This window comes from Oncorhynchus kisutch, linkage group LG23, assembly GCF_002021735.2.
Source record: "Oncorhynchus kisutch isolate 150728-3 linkage group LG23, Okis_V2, whole genome shotgun sequence".
Lineage (NCBI taxonomy): Eukaryota > Metazoa > Chordata > Actinopteri > Salmoniformes > Salmonidae > Oncorhynchus > Oncorhynchus kisutch.
In genome coordinates this window covers 19,336,711-19,359,088 of record NC_034196.2, presented here as the reverse complement: position 1 = coordinate 19,359,088, position 22,378 = coordinate 19,336,711, and the positions used below count along the sequence as shown (strand labels likewise).

Here is a 22,378-nt window from a genome sequence, read left to right as displayed (position 1 = left end):
CACAATTAACTTATATTTTGAATCAATGGTTGTGTGGTGAGAGATGTTTACAATCCAAATGAATGCACAATGACCAGTTTTGAATGAAAGACTGGCTGCGTTACAACTGTGACCAGTTTGTAGTCTCTCTCTCTCTCTCTCTCTCTCTCTAAATAAATAAATAAATAAATAAATAATGAGCCTTGGTGGTTACAGTATGTTCTTTAGAACCTCCTCTCCGGTCATAATTGTTGCCCTGCAACATGTCTGATATCTCTGTGCTAATTTCAGACAGATATTGTTGGTGTTGGCATTGCTATTATTGCCCCATAAAGTCTCTCTATTTCAGGAGTGTTTTGACGTGCAATCTGGCCTTTTAACAACTCTGGCACACGTTCAAATCATATCGCCTATGAATTCTCCACAGTCGGTTGATGTGTGCATTTTATTAGTGAAAAAGCAAGCTCAGGGGAAATTACAATGAAATACACACATGATGAGGAGGGAGAGATATAGATGTGGACAGTTTTTTGTTGTTGTAAAACAAAGATGACTCATGCTTCCTAATACCACCGACTTGAACATGGCACAGCTGCAGCACAATCACAGTAACACCACAACAGGTTTCTGTTCTGTGAGTCTAAAGCCTATTGTTTTTTCAACTTTCAAAATAAGTTCAAAATATATTAAAGGTTTACTGAGAAGGTTTAGAAAAAAACGTTTTATAGGCTAAAGAAAGCATATAGTCTACGTTAATTTCTCATTTTCATCTACCTTTTAGTTATGTATAGCTTAACATTTTGATTGCATTATGAAATTGTCAATTAACTATTTTCTATTGATGTGCAGCTGTTCCTTTTCTGAATTGCAATTCATAGGCCTGCCCTCTGCGATAGAGCTCTACAAATTGATTTTGAAATAAGACCTTTGCTGCCATCTAGGGGACAGCTGATATACTATTTATATGTACTGCAACAGCTGCACACATCTGTCTAGGAAGATAACTGTAGCAGATGCTACAGATGCTACTGCTAGAGATTGATGCTTTTTAACTTTCAAAGGATACATCAAGATGTCTTCGTACTGTCCTAATTTATTGTGTATATTGTTTCAGCATCATATTACATTTCATATAAAGCCTGCAATGCTCTCAAATGGCTCACATAATTTCCCTGATTGATGGATTTTATTTGAAAGTTAATCTATTATCTGGTGCAGCCATGATTTTAAGAGGTGTACAAAATGGAACAATTCTGAATGTATTCAAAAATCTGAAATAATCTAATTATGTATAATACTAAAACTAGAGACAGTGTTATACAAATGAACATACACTACATTTTATACTACAGTATTCAATACATCATATTATGAAACTTCATATACCATAAATATCCCCACTAATATAACTGCCAACCACTTCCGGACCCTGTCCCAGCTGCAGTTGCAAGAACCAATGAAAATAGAGGTGGGTGGGAAATAAGTATTTGCTGGCGTTACGTCAACACCGCAGTCTCGCAGCAGCAGACCTACCATCTCCTGTGCCTTGACAGACCTGACATTGCAAGGTAAGATTTCAACCGAATTAAACTAGAGCTTTAGCTAGTATATAAATGTGAACGCTTGACTTTTAAAATTGACTCAATCATGAATTCTTTCCGGACTGCCCCAAACAGGAAGTCACATCGCGATTTCGGGAGGCCTTCCACTAATCAAGCTGTCTAGCACAGCTTGCGCTAGAGTCAACACAGCATCGTGCCACAATATTAGAAATTATTAATTGCACGTAACCAGCTAGTGCGGTTGTCATTTGCATTGGCCGTGTAGTGACAGCTTGATTCGAGCAATCTCTGTTATGCTTAACAACACAGCTAGTAGCTAACACATTGGCAGCACAATCACACAAACTAAGGTCGCTGCATTCGTATAGCTAACTAGCGAGCTAGGCAGAACACTTATTGGTTGTCTGTAGCTAGCGAACTGATTCTGAGAAGTTGTTCACTTAAAAGCTGGCTAGCTTCAGCAATCTAGTGTTGAATGACTGCTAGTGCTATCCAGAGGCAGTGCTACACTCCACGCACTTAAATTATATAGCCAGCTAAAGTGTACAGTATCAGTGGTTCCCAAACTGTGGGGTGCGTCCTCATATCATTTAATTTTTTATTAAAGAAACACTAAATGGCTTTAAACGTACTCTTGAAAGTTGCACAAGGTGACATTTTAAAATTGGATTTGCATCATCAGTTCCTTTTGTCATCTTAGTCATTGCATATTTCTAACTTGTCAAATGTCCGGCTAACATATTCTATTTGTTTTTTAGCCCATAGATATTGTTATTGTTTTGTCACTTTTATATCACATGAATACACAATAGATGTGGCAAAACAAGAAACGTCCCTTTATCAGGACCCTGTCTTTCAAAGATAATTCATAAAATTCCAAATAACTTCACAGATCTTCATTGTAAACGGTTTAAACACTGTTTCCCATGCTTGTTCAATTAATCATGAACATGCACCTGTGGAACGGTCGTTAAGACACTAACAGCTTACAGACGGTATGCAATTAAGATCACAGTTATGAAAACTTAGGACACTAAAGAGGCCTTTCTACTGACTCTGAAAAACACCAAAAGAAAGATGCCCAGGCTCCCTGCTCATCTGCGTGAACATGCCTTCGGCATGCTGCAAGGAGGCATGAGGACTGCAGATGTGGCCAGGGCAATAAATTGCAATGTCCGTTCTGTGAGACGACTAAGACAGCACTACAGGGAGACAGGCCGGGCAGCTGATCGTCCTCGCTGTGGCAGACCACGTGTAACAATACCTGCACAGGATCGGTACATCCGAACATCACACCTGCTGGACAGGTACAAGATGGCAACAACAACTTCCCAAGTTACACCAGGAACGCACAATCCCTCCATCAGTGCTCAGACTGTCCGCAATAGGCTGAGAGATGCTGGACTGCGGGCTTGTAGGCCTGTTGTAAGGCAGGTCCTCACCAGACATCACCGGTAATAATGTCACCAATGGGCACAAACCCACTGCCACTGGACCAGACAGGACTGGCAAAAAGTGCCCTTCACTGACGAGTCGTGGTTTTGTCTCACCAGGGGTTATGGTTGGATTTGCGTTTATCGTCGAAGGAATGGGCGTTACACTGAGGCCTGTACTCTGGAGCGGGATCGAGGTGGAGGGTCCGTCATGGTCTGAGGCGGTGTGTCAGAGCATCATCGGACTGAGCTTGTTGTCATTGCAGGCAATTTCAACGCTGTGCATTATAGGGAAGACATCCTCCTCCCTCATGTGATACCCTTCCTGTAGGCTCATCCTGACATGACCCTCCAGCATGACAATGCCACCAGCCATACTGCTCATTCTGTGCGTGATTTCCTGCAAGACAGGATTGTCAGTGTTCTGCCATGGCCAGCGAAGAGCCCGGATCTCAATCCCATTGAGCACTTCTGGGACCTTTTGGATCGGAGGGTGAGGGCTAAGGCCATTCTCCACAGAAATGTAATGGAACTTGCAGGTGCCTTGGTGGAAGAGTGGGGTAACATCTCACAGCAAGAACTGGCAAATCTGGTACATGTACTTAATGCATCCGGTGGCCACACTAGATACTGACTTACTTTTGATTTTGAGCCCCACTTTGTTCAGGGACACATTATTCCATTTCTGTTAGTCACATGTCTGTGGAACTTGTTCAGTTTCTCAGTTGTTGAATCTTATGTTCATACAAATATTTACACGTTAAGTTTGCTTAAAATAAACGCAGTTGACAGTGAGAGGAGGTTTCTGTTTTTTGCTGTGTTTGTATAGAATAGAACTGCAAAATGTGTAGAATTTCCGGAAATAAGCTTTAAACCTGCAAAATTCTCTCCGCCAATGAGATGTTTGAACAGTTTGTGTCATGGACAGTGCTTCTGCCCATAGAAATAAACGCGGTGCTCGCGCAGGGTGTTCCCCAATGTTGGAAGGGAGCCCCTGAGTTACAGTATATGTTTCTCACAGTGACTACTAACTAGAGGTTGACCGATTTAATCGGAATGGTCAATTAATTAGGGCCGATTTTAAGTTTTTGTAACAATCGGAAATCGGTTTTTTTGGACACCGATTTGGGCATTTATTATTTTATTTTATTTTTTATTTTTACACGGGGGGTGGGGTGACACGTCTGGCACTGCAGGATTTGAGTCCCTGGCGGCGTAGTGTGTTACTGATGGTAGGCTTTGTTACTTTGGTCCCAGCTCTCTGCAGGTCATTCACTAGGTCCCCCCGTGTGGTTCTGGGATTTTTGCTCACCGTTCTTGTGATCATTTTGACCCCACGGGGTGAGATCTTGCGTGGAGCCCCAGATCGAGGGAGATTATCAGTGGTCTTGTATGTCTTCCATTTCCAAATAATTGCTCCCACAGTTGATTTCTTCAAACCAAGCTGCTTGCCTTTTGCAGATTCAGTCTTACCAGCCTTGTTTCTGGTGTCCTTTGACAGCTCTTTGGTCTTGGCCATAGTGGAGTTTGGAGTGTGACTGTTTGAGGTTGTGGACAGGTGTCTTTTATACTGATAACAAGTTCAAACAGGTGCCATTAATACAGGTAACGAGTGGAGGGCAGAGGAGCCTCTTAAAGAAGTTACAGGTCTGTGAGAGCCAGAAATCTTGATTGTTTGTAGGTGACCAAATACTTATTTTCCACCATAATGTGCAAATAAATTCATTAAAAATCCTACAATGTGATTTTTCTGGATTTTTTTTTCTCATTTTGTCTGTCATGGTTGAAGTGTACCTGTGATGAAAATTACAGGCCTCTCTTCTTTTTAAGTGGGAGTCAGTGCACAATTGGTGGCTGACTAAATACTTTTTTGCCCCACTGTACATGGACAATTATTCTGTTGATGCTTCCTCTTGTCATGGCTTTTTGATTTATGACCGAGTGTCAAAACCCCAGTTCTACATGTCAGTCCGTAGTGGGACAAAAACATCTGTTTTAAGCAATCAATTTTGTGAGACCGTGATGACTATAGTATTAAAAAGTTTAACATAAATCGGCAGTGTATGTATGGTGTGGTGAATACTTTAGTCTGTGTCACTTAATAATACTTGGTCCACCATAGTAAATAGCCATAATATAAAATAATTCAATATTTCAATTAACAATGATAGTAAATGAAGCACGCAGATTTTTACAACAATGACATCTATTTCTCACTAACCACGGAGAGAGTAAATACAATTATCCCAAACACAATGTAACCAGGCACTAGACTAGAGCTTCCGTAGTGATTGTGCCACAGCCTGAACCTTTGACGTCCCTTTTTTTTTATTCCTCTCCCCTCAGGTGTGAACACGACGGCGGCAGCTTCACCAGTTCTGGACCCGGACCTGCTCCGGGAGGTTCTGGAGTGCCCCATCTGCCTGGAGACTTACAACCAGGAGCAGCTGAGGCCCAAGCTCCTGCAGTGTGGCCACACAGTGTGCAGACAGTGTCTGCAGAAGCTGCTGGCTAGCACCATCAACTGCGTGCGCTGTCCCTTCTGCAGCAGGGTCTCCTGCATGAGCAGCTTCTCCCAGCTGGCTGACAAGCTCACTGTGCTCAAGCTCCTGGACTGGATCAAGTCCTGCCGCAACCGCCTACCCCGACAGTACTGCCTTGACTGCGGCACCGTGCTCTGTGACCTCTGCAAGAGCGAGGGCCACCTGCAGCAGGGCCACGCCGTCCAGCCCATCCGGGTGGCTGCTGAGCAGCGCCGGAAGGACCTGGGCGGTAAACTGGCATCCCTCCACAAAGCCATGGACCACATCCAGCAGAAAAAAGTGACCATTGACAGTGTGACAAAGAACATGCGGGTGAAGTTCCGGGCAGTGCAGCAGGAGTATGCCCGGGCTGAGCTGCGTCTGCTGGAGGAGCTGGGGCACTAGCGGCAGGCCTTCGCTGCCTCCATGGCCAAGGTGGAAAAGCTGAATGGGCACAACCTTGAGGAGCAGACATACCTGCTGAACCTGGCCGATGCGACTACCTCACCATGCGGGTGAAGCAGAGCGACATCACCCTGCTGGAGGGGGAAACGATGAGGAGGAGCTAGACCTGAGGAGCAGCCTGGACCTGCCTACGCTACTCAAGCTCCAGCTCCAGCATCAGCTCATCACCAAGCCCTGCACCGTCAACACTGATGAGGGGCTGCTGGAGTTTAGCACTGGGGATGGGGTTGATGCCATGTGCGGGACCATGGGGGTTGTAGGGGCCCCGCTGGACCTGTATAGAGACATTGATATGTTAATGTCTGTAGAAGAGGCTGTGTGTGCCTCCCCGGGCAACTTTAAGTCCATGGATGAGGGGGGGGGGGGGGGGGGGCTGCCAGTTTGTAAAGAATATGGGTTGCAAGGGCAACCTGCCGGGGATGTTCAACCTACCGGTTAGCATCTGCATCACCCCGCAGGGCGAAGTCCTAGTGGCCGACCAGGGGAACTACCGCATCCAGATCTTCAGCCGCAAGGGCTTCCAGAGGGACATCCATCGCAACCCCAGCAGCATCGACCTGCCCAACCTCATCCCACTGTCCATCGCCATCACTCCGCAGGGCCTTATTGGGGTCACTGACAACTACGACAACTCAGTCAAGGTGTACACCATTGATGGCCACTGCGTGGCCTGCCACAAGAACCAGCTAATAAAGCCCTGGGGCATTGCAGCCATGCCCACGGGTCAGTTCGTGGTCTCGGGCGTGGAGGGCGGCAAGCTCTGGTGCCTGGCCGTGGACCGCAAAGTGGGCGTAGCCAACTACAACCGTCTGTGCTCGGAAGTGCGGCCCAAGTTTGTGACGTGCGACGCATCGGGCACCATCTACTTCACCCAAGGATTGGGCCTGAACATTCAGAACCGCCATAATGAGCACCACCTGGAGGGGGGCTTCTCCATCTGCTCGGTGGGGACGGACGACCAGCTGGGCAAGCATCTCAGCCACTTCTTCTCGGAGACAGAGGACTTCCGTTGCATCATGGGAATGTGCATAGATGCCAACGGGGACCTGCTGGTGACGGACAGTGGCAGGAAGGAGATCCTGCAGTTCCCCCAAAGAGGGCGGCTTTAACGTGCTCATCCAGGAGGGACTGACGTGCCCTGTGGGCGTGGCCGTCACTGAGAAAGGACAGCTGATGTTGCTGGACTGCTGGGACCACTGTGTGAAAGTCTTCTCGTACCCACAGAGGAGATGCTTCTCCACCTGCTAGGTGCTAAGAAACTACAAATCCAATTGTGTGTGTGTGTGTGTGTGTCACTTTTTAATATAAATGGCTGCATTCCAAACAACTTTTGCTCCTCCATGATCTGATTTCTAGTCAGTGCTTAGCAGGTCATATAATGAGTTCCTGATCCCCAGTCAGTCAGTGGGACTGGCTAGGAGCACATTGGAACCAAGACGGTGTTTATCTACAATTTGAGCTGCCTCGTTGATTTGATGGAAGTTGTCACATTAGGGGTGGGGGGGAAACTGGTATGTCAATCAACGCACAATATTTTAAATATTTTAACTGCTGTACTGTACAAAATATTAGGGCCGGGTTGATACCTGTATTGCGATACTCATTAGTATCGTAGCAAGGACACAAAACACGAAGCAAATTTTAACTTCTTTGGGAAAACGACCCTAATGTTGGAAACCAACATCATGTTGTCATCTAGTCACGTATTATTTTCCAATCTATAGAACGCTATTTTACATAAAGCAGGTTTTTAAAGGACCAAAGTGTTTGGTCTGCATTGTTTTTATTTTATTTATATTTTATTTATTTTTGATACTGGTATCATCACAGCTGTACAAAATTATATGTTCTATTTACTAAGCCTAATGGCATGGCAAGAAAATGTATTGCAAAAAAGAATTGTGCTTACAGGCTGCCTTTATCTATTTAGAAGGCATGTCTAATCAAACCTCTAATTTAAATCTATAGGGATGGGATCATGGACTTGATCGTCTAAAATAAGTAGAAATAGGCATATATTTCCTATTAATTGTTTCATTTCCATGATTGTTGCAGAATACATTCCTCACCTTTTCTGACTGATGGTTTCATACTCGCGAAGTAGCCTGTCGCCTACGTCTGATCTCTTATTTAATTGGACCCATTTCGCAGGTGTAAATAAAAATGCTATTTCAAGTTTTTTGCTCTATGCGATCCGGAGCATAGTTTAACGCTCGAACAGATGGTTCAACTTTTTCATTTACGTCTTTGTCAAATGTCTCGCGTAAACAATATTTAATTTATAAACATAATTCATATTTTCATAGTCATTTGCTGAACAAATTCTTCCACTTTTTGGTTTGTTTTTCTGGCCATGATGGGTTCATATTCCTGAAGTAGCTTTAGACTACAACAAATGAACATCTCTCGCTTTAATCGGGCCTATTGGATTGGCTTTTATTTCAACGTTTTTTGCTTTGTGCACCCGAAAGGTAGCGCGGTTTAGAATATACAGTATAATTTAACAGACAGGGTTTAGAATATACAGTATATATTTTTTCACTGAAGTGTGTAGGCTACCACTGTAAGTAGGCCTACTGTAGTTTTATATTTTTACAATGTTTCAGAATTCGCGGGTAGTGCAGCATAATTAAGTTCCGGAAAAAGTAAACAAAGTATTATTGAATTGAAATGATCTACAGGTTATAACAATTTCCAATGATTTCTTTATTTCAGATACAGAAAATGTCACTGTAAAAGTTGTAAAAATATTCTGCCAACACCTCCAGAGACATTTGATCAAGTTCGTCATTGCTATTTCCTTTAAACTTCCATACGTACATACAATTTCTTCAGTGATTGTGTGTTTTCATTTCTTGTACTCTCATGAGACATTTGTGAAACCATATTTGTCAACACACCAAAGGATTTAAATTCAGGATATCATGTCAGGCAGCATGCTAACCTTGTCACTGCATTAGTCTGTCACTACAAAGTTATTTCTCAAATTATCATTACAGATATTCCAAACTTAACTATTACAAGACTGTTTCTGTCAGTTTTAATGGTTAATGTTTTTTTTTTTTAAGTTAATTGCAGGATTTGCTTGGATTAATGTCAAACATTTGAAATTGCTCAAATTGAGCTGTAATTGAAGATGTTTTATACCAAAAGCATTACAAGAATATCGATGTCTTGATTTTGTCCAAAGTAACAGTAAGCAAAATCTGGTAAATTAATAAAGTGTACTTTCTTTAACCTCAATGTCAAGTTGTTTTGAGCTCTATAGATTATTTGGGATATTTTCAGTGGATTTTAAACGCTTTCAAACAATGCGATTAATCACATAAATAAGTGTGTACTTAACTTGGGTTAAAGACCCAATGTAGCCATTTTCATATCAAATAAGGACCTTACTGTAAGATTTACATTAAAATGGGCAAAATTACCTTTTTATTTGAGGGACCTCACTATTGTTGGTATATTTATGTAATGGTGACGTCACAATGGAAAGCACACACATAGAGAATGATAGAGGCCTCTAGTGGCCAGAATTCAGTTTTAGCATGTGCAGCGCCATTGAGGACTTCCACCATTCTAATATAGTCAACTGGGTGAGACTTCCAACTTCATTGGCTGATCCCTCCTTGTGACCCTGTTGGAGACTACTTTAAAATGGAGATAGTATGGGCAGTGCCATTGAGACTGTCACAGACGCCATAATGGTACGGATACAAGGATGAGGCCTCTCTATGGCCAAAACTCCCGCCCATGCAAATCAGCTGCTTTAGAAGGTCCTGTGTAGATAGTTTCTTGTTGAAAATACAATCAGGAAATAACTCAAGTTGTACAATATGATACAAAATAAATGAATTTAGACTCCGCTGGGCCTTTAATTGATTAACTCGGACAGCCTTCATTTCTTTAGACCTACATGTAATTGCCTATTTCCTCTGAGTTTTAAATTTTTGTTATACTACTGGGTCTTCTGAGTGTTCTGTATGTGTGTGTTGAACTAACCCACGTGTCTTTCAGAAGTTTCGCCTTTGGTGGAGGCAGTGACTTTACAGTGTGTGTGTTACTATCGTATCAGATGAGTTTCTGTGTAACGCGAGTCTCAATTTCATGTTTTTAATGTCATCTATTTAGTGCAATAAACCCAACATTAATCAAGATGTGCATGTTGGGGTTTCAGATTCTCTTTGGAGAATTTTCCAGGCAGGAATTTACATTGTAGGAAGAACACTGACTTCACTGTAATGTGAACATTTAGAAAAGTAATAACACATTGTGCAATACCTTTGGTAAATACTTTAGAAATATCTGCGATGCAGCAACAACATGTATTTTCATAAATGATTCAAGTGTCTTTGTATTCCGGTGTTTACAGGACATACTTTGAATCCATTTATTTGGTAAAAGATCCATTATTTTCATGCTATTCACAGCCCTCACCCTGTCTGTCCAATTCCATTTTCACGGTCTCAGTGGCACAGCATAGTACTGTACGAAAGCTCTTTCAGGTCTTGCCTAATGTTTATGAAATGAATTATGAAATGCTACCGAAGGTTTTCCGAGAGGCTATTCTCGGCTCTGTCTCAGGGGCTAGGACCAGTTTAAAAATGAGGAATCATGTCTGCTATGAATCATATTTCTATCTGCAGCGTCCTGAAAATTGTACCATATTGAATAAGCCCCATTTCCCCCCCCCCCCCCCCCCCCCCAATTTTACGTCTATTGATAGTCTACTCACCTGGATCCCTGGGTCTAAATTGGTGACTGATTACAGTATTATTTGTGACATGTGCATCATATGCAGTTCCCCCCCTCTCACCTTTCTGGTACTGCAGCCAGAGCTGCTGTTGAGCCTTCTTGCTGGGGAAGTAGATGGTGCAGCTGAGCTCGGAGCCGTAAAGGGCCTCGGATACGTAATGGCTGCCGTACTGCTGGATGAAGGACAGCAGCTCCTCTCTGGTGCTCTCTGCAGTCAGTGTCTTCAGAACCTTGGAGAAGCCTGGGAACCAGGAACGTGTGGAGGGGAAATAATGTGGAACAAATGGAATTGTAGTTATAGCTGAAGCAAAAAAAAAAAGGGTTTTGTAAATGCACTAAATACAGTACTATTCTGTATGGTTTTCCCTCTGAGTTTTCAGTACAATATGATATAGTGTAGTAGTAGTTAAATAGTCTCACCAGGAAACATGACAGTAAATTAACACTCTATACCAGACCTGGGTTCAAATAAATAAATATATATTTTTATATATGGTGCTTTCAGAAAGTATTCACACCCTTAGATTTTTTTTCTCCACATTTTCTTGTATTGCAGCCGGAATTTAAAATGTATTACATTTACATTTTGTGTCACTGGCCTACACACAATATCGCATAATGTTAGTGGAATTATGTTTTTCAACATTTTGACAAATTAATAAGAATCTGGAATGTCTTGAGTCAATATGTATTCAACCCTTTAGTTATGGCAAGCCTAAATAATTTCCATATTTTCATGCATGGTCATGACTGAATCATCTTATGGGTATGCTTGGGCAAGGACTGGGAGGTGTTTCAGGATAAAAAGAAACAGAATGTAGCTAAGCACAGGCAAAACCCTAGAGGAAAACCTGGGTCAGTCTGCTTTCCAACAGACACTGGGAGACAAATTCACCTTTCAGCAGGACAATAACCTCAAACACAAGTCCAAATATACACTGGAGTTGCTTACCAAGACAACATTGAATGTTCCTGAGTGGCGTAGTTACTGTTTTTACTTAAATCGGCTTGAAAATCTTTGGCAAGACTTGAAAATGGCTGTCTTAGCAATGATGAACAACCAACTTGACAGAGCTTGAAGAATTGTACAATCCAGGTGTGCAAAGCTCTTAGAGACTTAAGTATTCACACCCCTGAGCTTTGCACACCCTATATGGTAAAATTCTTCAAGCTCTGTATTTCATTTCAATACATTTGCAAACATTTCTAAAAACATGTTTTCACTTTGTCATTATGGGGTATTGTGTCTAGATGGGTGAGACTTTTTACATTTAGGCTGTAACAACAAAATGTGGAATAAGTATGAATACTATCTGAAGGCACTGTAAATACTTATTTTCTGTGTACTTAAGTATTTTCAAATAATGTGGCCTGAATCAACTACTTCTATTTAAAAGTATTTTCAAATACTTGCAAGGGAGGGTATTTGATGTATGCATGCATGACTAAGTCGCTTTGTATAAAAGCGTCTGGTAAATGGCATATATTTGAGTCAGTGTAGTTGAGTATTTTCAATGCCAATACTTTCCAACTGTATTTCCAAATACATTCCAACATTCAAGTACTTGTCCTTCCAAATAAAACAAATCTGAATACTTACTTCGAAATGTATGTGAAAGGTATTTTAAATAGTATTTGAACCCTGGTCTGCTTCGTACCTGTAGACAAGGTGATGGCGCTGAGCTTGACTTTGTACAGGTTGCTCCTCACTCTCCACTGCTGAACCATGGGGTAGCCCATAGCCTCATTGAACTTAGCATCACCTGCAATGGACATAGACATATTAACATAGTTATGAATAACTTCCACAATATAAGTAGGCCCACATTTTTTTCACAAGATTTGAGTAAATAACTCAGTTTCACATTAACCATGGATTGAAAGCTATGGATCATTTGTGTCGGAGTTTGAGTTATAGAAGCACATTTGTAACTGCCTGAAGTGCATTAGCTAGCTTTGTCTCCCTCACACAAACTGTCCGTGTACAGTGTACATTCTGTTGTTTTCAACAACACCATTTGTCTTAGTACAAAAGTTCCCACCCCGTGTGTAATCAATGGCAGACGGCCGCAGTAGCCCCAATTGAATTTCCAGCATTAAGGCGAGAGCAATCTCGCCTCCGTAATTGCATTATCAAACTTTCATATGAGTCTGGCACAACACAGGGCCATTAGAACACAGGAGTGAAGAGAACAACAACTAAATCCTCCCTTAAACCTAAAGCACTTATTTATTCCCAGTGTGTGTTTGGAGAGGAGTAGCAGACACTCCTGGGAACTAGTCACAGGCCAACGGGGAGCGAAGTGCTGCAGCCAATTCAGCTAATGGACGGATTAGGGAGTAGTCCTGAGGTGCGGTTTCAAGCCAACTGACAGAGTAGTCTCGGCCCCCACAGGGGATGTGGGAAGGGAACACGGGGTGAAGAAGGTGCAGGTGTCAGCCTTTAGAGGGCCTGGAGAGGTATGCAAGTGAGTGTGTGCCTACTGAAGAGACTTTGGGATGTCAGGAACAATGGCACAATACAGTGCACTGGGAACAGTGTCATTCTAGCTGACCCTGCACTCTGATGTCACTCCTATGGATTTACTGAGCAGAGAATGCTGCATGATTTCTCAGTATTGAGCTTACAGGAAATTCAGCCGTAATTGGAAAATTACTGTAAATCCTGGAGTAGTAGTAGATACTCCTACATTTTTTGGAAGGAACATTTGAGAAAAAATAAGGATATTTGATGATGAAATATAGGTTACGTACAGGATATTTTCTGTACACACTGGTATGAGTGTACAAAGATGGATGAGGCATGCTAACACACGTGTACACACACACACAAACACACACCTGTGAGGAGCTGTACATTGGACAGTGGCTCAGACAGCACTCCTCTACACTGCTCCTCCACAGGTAACGGGATAACCATCAGTCCATCTGCTAGCTGGGGGAAGTCTTTGATGAAGTTGTTGTCCCTGAAAGAGAGAGCAAGGGAGACAGAAAACCAAAAAAAATAAAGAAAAACACAAAAACCAGTCAGCCTTGTGAGACACTGTTGGGTTTTCATCTCCTCCATCAGAGTGCCTAGTGCAATAGCGTGGCTTATCTCATCATTCATCATCCCTTCTCTCCACTGTGTTTCAGACGCTCCAACAGAGAGGGACAGGTGGTGCAACCTGATAGTCATAGACACAGTGCAAGACAACTAACACTGCATGGAGAGCTGGAGAGAGATTCTCAGATCAAACAACACCTTCATATTCTCTCATCAGGGCCGGTTCTAGCCTTTTGGGGGCTTTACACGTAATTTTGTTGGGAGGACCCCCATCCCGCAGGCAAAAAAATGTCATGGCCCTGCTTTCGTCAGGATGCAGAGAAAATGTTTCCATTTTAAAGCAAGTTTGCTGCAATTCTACACATTTTTCCATGGAGCGGAGATAATATTTTAGCAATTTTATAACACATTTCATGCAATTCTAATTGAGTGACTGTAGGTCGGCGGCCCCATATCAGCCGGGGGCCCTAAGCAACCACTTATGCCTAGAGCCGGCCCTGTCTCTCATCACAATGTCTGGGAAGGAAGGATTACAGAGGCTTTAAAGAAAATTAATGTTCACAGTTGAAGCTACTAGATACAATTCAAGAGTGATAAATGCAATGGTTTGGGAATGTGGGGTTTTCCTGGTCAGTTCCAGAAAAACTCATGGTACTACAACTTGCTGGTTGGATCAGGTCTCTCAACAGCATACAAGGATGTTCCATTGCAGTGTGATACTGTAGAGGTATAAGTGGGGGAAGTCTCCAAAAGAGACCAGTGCCTGGCTGCAGTAGTATGGGGGAATTGACTGACTTTGAAGTGTGAGAGAGTGTGCCGGTTGGCTGCCCTCTAAAGGAAGGAAGGAGAGAGAGAGGGACAGACTGGGAATAGGACAGGTAGCTGCAGGGAGAGAAGCCTCTTCACTTCTGTTTCTCTCTCAGCTGGAAAAGGAATACGAGAGAGGCAAGGAAGGAGTTAGGGAGAGGGATGGAGGGAGAGGTCGAGAAATTAGATGGAAAGGGAGGAAGAGGCAAGTCCAATACCACAATCTACAAACCTAGAAATCTGTATTTGTACTACTCCAATGCAATGACCCTTCTTTAAATCTGACCTTCCAGTTTCAGACTGAAAAACACAAGTGAGTGTTGTGATGCAGTTCATGCAATACTCATGGCCATGTTGTGCTATTGTGCTGAATATTATGGTGCCATGGAGGAGAGCAGACAGAAAGAGACACACAGAGAAACACAGAGATGGTCTTTTACTTCACTTTTTAATTTCTTCCCTCTCTCTCCGTTCTGTTTCACTCTCACTTTCATGTATTCTGTCTGGAGTACTGTCTACTGTGTCTACCCCCCTCTCCATCCCCCCTTCTCATTGACTTTCAAGAGAGCTTTCCCCCCAACCGCAGAGCCCGTTAGAGGCAATCACCGCCTCCTTTTACCCCAGGACTGCAGAGGAAACTCAAGGGCAGAGAGGAGTGGAAAGCAGAGGACAGGAGGTGCTGTAAAAAGATTACTGGCTGCTCACCGAAACCATATCGATTACCAAATTAAATCAGAGAGCTGGGAGCGCGGCACAGGGTGAGAACCCGGAGAGGCACGGCCCCTACAATATGAAGCTTTATGGATTTTTCACACCCAAACAAGACTGTGTCCTTGTCGCCCACCTAGGCGCCTTATTAATTCCTTTATTTACTTTGCAGTGGACTTGTGTTCTGGCCGGGAGAGCAGCAGGGAGGCGAGAGGTATTTTTTGCTGCTCGTTATTGGAGAAAAGTGTTACTGTTTTGTACTGAATACATTAGAGAAGTGGCACATTGGGGTAAGAATGGGAATGAGATTCACAGTGGCACTCGTAGATTCAAGATGTGTCATTATCTCTCAAGGAAAGTGGATAAAGTGGAGCGGTGACCACTTTAGTGAGATTAGGGTCTCGCTCGCTCTTGTCAAATCTTTAAACATGATGGAGGAGACGCCAACATGGAGAAAACATAATGGTGGACTAAGGAGGAGAATTAACCCAGCTTTCCAAACACACTTCCAGGTTTTTCTCTGGCTCTTCCTTTTCCTCCCTGCACAGTAGGTCGTTTTAGTAATATTGTTGGTGAAAAGCTGTTTCCAAGTTGAAATGCAGGAGCTTCAATTACTTATTGCAATATTAGCAAGCTGAGAAAAGCTTTAATCCCAGTATAAAAAGCAGACAATGGGATTGAATGAGGTATGATGAGGTATTATTGGATGTACACCCCACCCCACCCCACCACACACACACACACACACAAACCCCACCCCACCCCTCTCCTCTTCTACCCCCACACACAGCTGGCCACCTGCAAGGCTTACAGTGTAGTCTATGTGTTCCACTGTGGTGAGCATGGTGTGTTTATGTCCTGTATGTTTCATTCAGTACCCCTGTGTGTTCATCAGGGGAGCTGAGACTAAGCTGTCCTTCCCAGCCTTATCCTTGTGCTGCTTACAGTACATGCCTCCAAATGGGATAAACTCTCTCCATTTAGATAAGGGCTTCCATGTTGAGTTGAGCACAAGTTGTTGTAGCAATGAGACAAGATGTAGGATCTTAAATTGATCACACGGTTGTAGAAGAAATTTACGGCAATGCAGGAAATGTCAAACTTGTAGTGTGGTGTAAAAAAGCTTATGAAGTTTGTATTTTCCACTTTTAAATTTCAGACTTGATTTCCCTTACGAAAAATGTATCAACCCCTACGAAAATGTACATTAATTCTAATCCACATTTCCTGTTGCTGCAGGATTATTTTCCTGCTGTAGCAAACTGGCTCAAATTAAGATCTGACATCTCTAGGTGCATTGTTTATAAATATGCAGGCCCACGCTTCGATGTGGAAATTTCAACAACTTTTTATATTTCTCTCTCTCTTGTTTTTCTGTAACTCTTTTTACTCCCTGGATTGCTTCCCTTTTCTCCTGCACACTCACGCACACACACAAAATTCCTCAGACTTCAATAGCATAGAGTATCTGAATCTGTTTCGTTCTAGACATTCCATTTCCCACCACCCACCAAAGCCTGCATGTTCCCTTCGCTAAACGCAGAAGAGAAGCTCTTGGAGCGGATGAGAATAGCGTGCAGCAATTGTTTTCTGCTGTCTCAGCCTGCTCCCTGGTGACTCTCACTCTCTGTCTGGGCTCTGAGATGTTCATTTTCTCTTCTTCGTCTCTTCTTTCTGCTCTCTCTACCTCTCCTCCCACATCCTGTTGGCAATAAAGGCAGTCAGGCACCTCTGGGCTCTGAGCAACCATCCCAGCTCCAGTCACACTAGAGCTACTCTGTGTGTGTGTGTGTGTGTGTGTGTGTGTGTGTGTGTGTGTGTGTGTGTGTCCATATTGATTTTATATCCAGAGAGGGGGATTTAATAAGAAAACAATGTATGTATACCAATTAAACACAGGCTGAAAGGCACACACTTTCTCTGCATTTCTCCTTGGCCTTTCCTTGCTGCCACACACACACACAGCGGTCAGGGACAGGGGCTCATGTTAGAGCAAACATACATTCAGCAGGCTCACTCCCTCTCAGTATCTACACGGCACTTCCGTGTAATATGGGACTTATGAATGGGACTTATGAAAAGGGTGATGAATAGTAGTATTAATTTAGAGATGCAGACATACAGTGCCTTGCGAAAGTATTCGGCCCCTTTGAACTTTGCGACCTTTTGCCACATTTCAGGCTTCAAACATAAAGATATACAACTGTATTTTTTTGTGAAGAATCAACAACAAGTGGGACACAATCATGAAGTGGAACGACATTTATTGGATATTTCAAACTTTTTTAACAAATCAAAAACTGAAAAATATGGGGCGTGCAAAATTATTCAGCCCCCTTAAGTTAATACTTTGTAGCGCCACCTTTTGCTGCGATTACAGCTGTAAGTCGCTTGGGGTATGTCTCTATCAGTTTTGCACATCGAGAGACTGACATTTTTTCCCATTCCTCCTTACAAAACAGCTCGAGCTCAGTGAGGTTGGATGGAGAGCATTTGTGAACAGCAGTTTTCAGTTCTTTCCACAGATTCTCGATTGGATTCAGGTCTGGACTTTGACTTGGCCATTCTAACACCTGGATATGTTTATTTTTGAACCATTCCATTGTAGATTTTGCTTTATGTTTTGGATCATTGTCTTGTTGGAAGACAAATCTCCGTCCCAGTCTCAGGTCTTTTGCAGACTCCATCAGGTTTTCTTCCAGAATGGTCCTGTATTTGGCTCCATCCATCTTCCCATCAATTTGAACCATCTTCCCTGTCCCTGCTGAAGAAAAGCAGGCCCAAACCATGATGCTGCCACCACCATGTTTGACAGTGGGGATGGTGTGTTCAGGGTGATGAGCTGTGTTGCTTTTACGCCAAACAGAACATTTTGCATTGTTGCCAAAAAGTTCAATTTTGGTTTCATCTGACCAGAGCACCTTCTTCCACATGTTTGGTGTGTCTCCCAGGTGGCTTGTGGATATCTTTAAGAAATGGCTTTCTTCTTGCCACTCTTCCATAAAGGCCAGATTTGTGCAATATACGACTGATTGTTGTCCTATGGACAGAGTCTCCCACCTCAGCTGTAGATCTCTGCAGTTCATCCAGAGTGATCATGGGCCTCTTGGCTGCATCTCTGATCAGTCTTCTCCTTGTATGAGCTGAAAGTTTAGAGGGACGGCCAGGTCTTGGTAGATTTGCAGTGGTCTGATACTCCTTCCATTTCAATATTATCGCTTGCACAGTGCTCCTTGGGATGTTTAAAGCTTGGGAAATCTTTTTGTATCCAAATCCGGCTTTAAACGACTTCACAACAGTATCTCGGACCTGCCTGGTGTGTTCCTTGTTCTTCATGATGCTCTCTGCGCTTTTAACGGACCTCTGAGACTATCACAGTGCAGGTGCATTTATATGGAGACTTGATTACACACAGGTGGATTGTATTTATCATCATTAGTCATTTAGGTCAACATTGGATCATTCAGAGATCCTCACTGAACTTCTGGAGAGAGTTTGCTGCACTGAAAGTAAAGGGGCTGAATAATTTTGCACGCCCAATTTTTCAGTTTTTGATTTGTTAAAAAAGTAATAGAATGTCGTTAAATGTCGTTCCACTTCATGATTGTGTCCCACTTGTTGTTGATTCTTCACAAAAAAATACAGTTTTATGTCTTTATGTTTGAAGCCTGAAATGTGGCAAAAGGTCGCAAAGTTCAAGGGGGCCGAATACATTCGCAAGGCACTGTACCTGTCTACTTCATCACATTTAAACAGAGGAGGCTGGTGGGAGGAGCTGTAGGAGGACAGGCTCATTGTAATAACTGGAATGGAAAAAATGGAATGGCGTCAACATGTGGTTTCCATATGTTTAATACCGTTCCATTCCAGCCATTACAACGAGTCCATCCTTCTATAGCTCTTCCCACCAGCCTCCTCTGCATTTAAAATATACACTGAGTGTACAAGACATTAGGAACATGGGATAGACTAACCAATTGAATCCAGGTGAAATCTAGGATCCCTTATTGTTGTCACTTAAATCAGTGTAGATGAAGGGGAGGAAAAAGGTTAAACAAGGATTTTTAAGCCTTGAGAAAATTGAGACATGGATTGTGTATGTGTGCCATTCAGAGGGTGAATGGGCAAGACACAAGATTTAAGTGCCTTTGAACGGGGTAGGTAGTAGGTGCCAGGCGCAATGATTTGAGTGTGTCATGAAATGCAACGCTGCTGGGTTTTTCACGTTCAACAGTTTCCCGTGTGTATCGAGAATGGTCCAACACCCAAAGGACATCCAGCTAACTTGACACAACTGTGGGAAGCATTGGATTCAACATGGGCCAGCATCTCTGTGGAACGGTAGACACCTTGTAGAGTCCATGCCCCGACAAATTTAGTCTGTTCTGAGGGCAAAAGGGAGTGGAACTCAAGTTTTGTACACTCAGTGTATGTACTCTGACAAACATGTGTGGCTTTTAAATTCTATCATGGAACCTTAAACCAGTTAAGTCTTCTACTGGTTTAAGACCACCAAAAATGTGCAGCATTTTTAAGTGCATATAATGTGTGTGTGTATGTGTAAGTTATATCTTACAGCTCCATTACACTACAGTAATTCCCCTCTTAAGATGTCCTCCAAGCATTGGTGAAATGATCCATTGCCAAATTGAGTTGCTTCGGCATCCTAATATCGAACCTTAATAAATGATATTGGCCAAGGTGAAGGATGATGTGCTCACATGGGTGTATAATCATAGAGTCCAAAACCACCTCTTTATACACTCCTTTAATACAGAATTAATGAGGAGAAGGAGGGGGGGATTCAACCTGGTGCAATGTGAATATCGGCCACTAGAGGCTACTCTTTCTCTGTATTGTGTATATAATAATGCCCTAGCGGCATTGGCAGGGATACAGTATTTTCAATCTAAGGTGTGGGCTGCGCTCTGGCTTCTTACTATGCCTGCTATGTTAGGTTTGGCCCTGCCTAAAAGGTTTCAGCAATTTGCCTGATGACATGCGATTGGGCAACCTGAGATAACATTGAGAACACTGTCCTTCATACTCTATAATCATTCATGAGTATAAAGTCATTACATAATATATAATAATTTATTCCCCTGTATCTCCAGCTGTGCCAACCCTTCTGAAGTCAAATTCCTAATCCTTTAATTGACTCTTAAATTCCTTATTATTTTATATTGTGCTTTTTGCCCCTTTTTCTCCCCTATTGGTAGTTACAGTCTTGTCCCATCAATGCAACTCCCATACGGACTCGGGAGAGCCGAAGGTCGAGAGCCATATGTCCTCGACCCTGCCAAGCCGCATTGCTTCTTGACACACTGCTCACTTAACCCGGAAGCCAGCCGCACCAATGTGTTGGAGGAAACACTGTACAACTTGTGACCGAATTCAGCATGCCAAACACTCCCCTAATCCGGACAACGCTGGGCCAATTGTGTGCCGCCACAACACAGCCTGGGGAGGCCCTTCAATTCCTTATTTTTCCATAATCACTTTCTTTACAGTGAATAAAATGCTTACAGGCTGACAATGTTATGTGCTGAAGGAGCTCCATCTCTTCACCACACACTGGCAACTATTCAAAGCAGAACGAGGGCAATGATCACTATGGCTGCCGGCAGCTGTAGCTGTTGAACAAATGGTTGTGTGAACAAGTGAGGCCGGTTGTGAATCTTTATTAAACCACATGTGTTCTGGTAAGGGGATCAGAGCAGCACTCAGGCCCCAATAGAAATCATCAGAGATATCACAGGTTATTATATTCTCTCATCTAGTCCTTTTAACCAGATGTCTTCCAAGGGCTTTTCTGTACGGGGAAATCTAAGAACCACAGTGGAGGAGCCATGCATATTAAATGAATCACAATACAATATCGCCTGGCAGTCTGACTCCTAGCATAGTGACACACAATACTATATTGCCATGAGTTCTGAAAACAAATGAAAATGCTGGGATTATTTTGATGTGCTTTTTATATGGAGAATGAATTGCATATCTTTCAGTCAGCCTCAACCTTACAGTGAACTTCAACAACAGCGTAAACTGAGGGATAAACACTCCCAAACCGTGTGTACTAATTTATCCATCCCCTTTCTGAGAGAGCCCTGAGTCCTGTCACACACCCACGTACCTAGCAGCCGAAACTCAACACCACAATTTGTTGCTTTGCTCCTTAGGCTACAGTACACCACCACCGCTGTCATACATAATTTGGCGGTGCATTACCATAATAAAAAATGTATATTACCCACACACTGACTCTGGAAACTCTCTCTCTCCTGTTCACTTCAGCCTCCGGGAATTGCTCCTCTGTAGCTGGCTGCTTGTATTTGTGTTATTCGTGTAGATATGTTCGGAGCTACTCCTAACACTGACACCCTCATTTAAATAGGCAGGCTTATGAATAATACGAGACTCAATACGGGGCGCAATGCTTGAATATTTAAATATGTATTACTGTAGAAATGCAATGTTTAACTAGATTATGTACAAGTTAAATGATATTTTCCGACCACACATATCTCCTATGAGTCATGTGCTGTTTGGTTAAATCCTCCAGACTTCCCTCTCTTGAGCCTCATGAAGAACCTGACTGCATGAGAAGTCAATGGAACTTGAGGTGGTCCGGGGTGAAGTTAAGCTTTTATGGCCTCAGTGAAGTCGACAACATGCATACTTAGCTTGCATTCGGAAATTATTCCGACACCTTCCCGTTTTCTACATTATGTTACGTTACAGCCTCATTCTTATATTGATTAAATAAAACATACACTACCAGTCAAAAGTTTGAAAACACCTACTCATTCAAGGGTGTTTCTTTATTTGTACTATTTTCGACATTGTAGAATATGAAATAACACATATGGAAGAGTGTCGTAAAGCTGTCAAAAAGGCAAATGATGGCTATTTGAAGAATCTTAAATTTGAAATATATTTTGATTTGTTGAAATTTTTTTTGGTTACTACTTGATTCCATATGTGTTATTTCATAGTTTTGATGTCTTCACGATTATTCTACAATGTAGAAAATGGTAATCCACTTGTGGTAAATCCAATTGTTTGGACATGATTTGGAAAGGTATATAATATATAATATCC

At 42.6% G+C, this 22,378-nt stretch overlaps 2 protein-coding genes across 2 annotated transcripts in view; one reads left to right on the top strand and one right to left on the bottom strand.

The window, feature by feature from the left end:
• LOC109868476 (astrotactin-2) overlaps positions 1–22,378 on the bottom strand; it is a 413,904-nt gene that overhangs the window by 104,362 nt on the left and 287,164 nt on the right. Inside the window, exons 14-16 of the mRNA XM_031802536.1 lie at positions 13,555–13,679; positions 12,372–12,476; positions 10,775–10,954 (exon numbers count right to left, since the gene is read on the bottom strand). Of these exons, the coding sequence (XP_031658396.1) occupies positions 10,775–10,954; positions 12,372–12,476; positions 13,555–13,679 (410 nt within the window). The remainder of the gene's footprint in view (positions 1–10,774; positions 10,955–12,371; positions 12,477–13,554; positions 13,680–22,378) is intronic.
• LOC109868341 (E3 ubiquitin-protein ligase TRIM32) lies at positions 1,419–10,113 on the top strand. Its single transcript, XM_031802537.1, has 2 exons — positions 1,419–1,547; positions 5,321–10,113. The coding sequence occupies exon 2, from the start codon at positions 6,312–6,314 to the stop codon at positions 7,068–7,070; it is 759 nt and encodes a 252-aa protein (XP_031658397.1). The 5' UTR covers positions 1,419–1,547; positions 5,321–6,311; the 3' UTR covers positions 7,071–10,113.

Bases quoted from the DNA above. Each gene is read 5' to 3' on its own strand.
- LOC109868341 (XM_031802537.1), top strand. From the start codon at position 6,312: ATGAGGGGGGGGGGGGGGGGGGGCTGCCAGTTTGTAAAGAATATGGGT.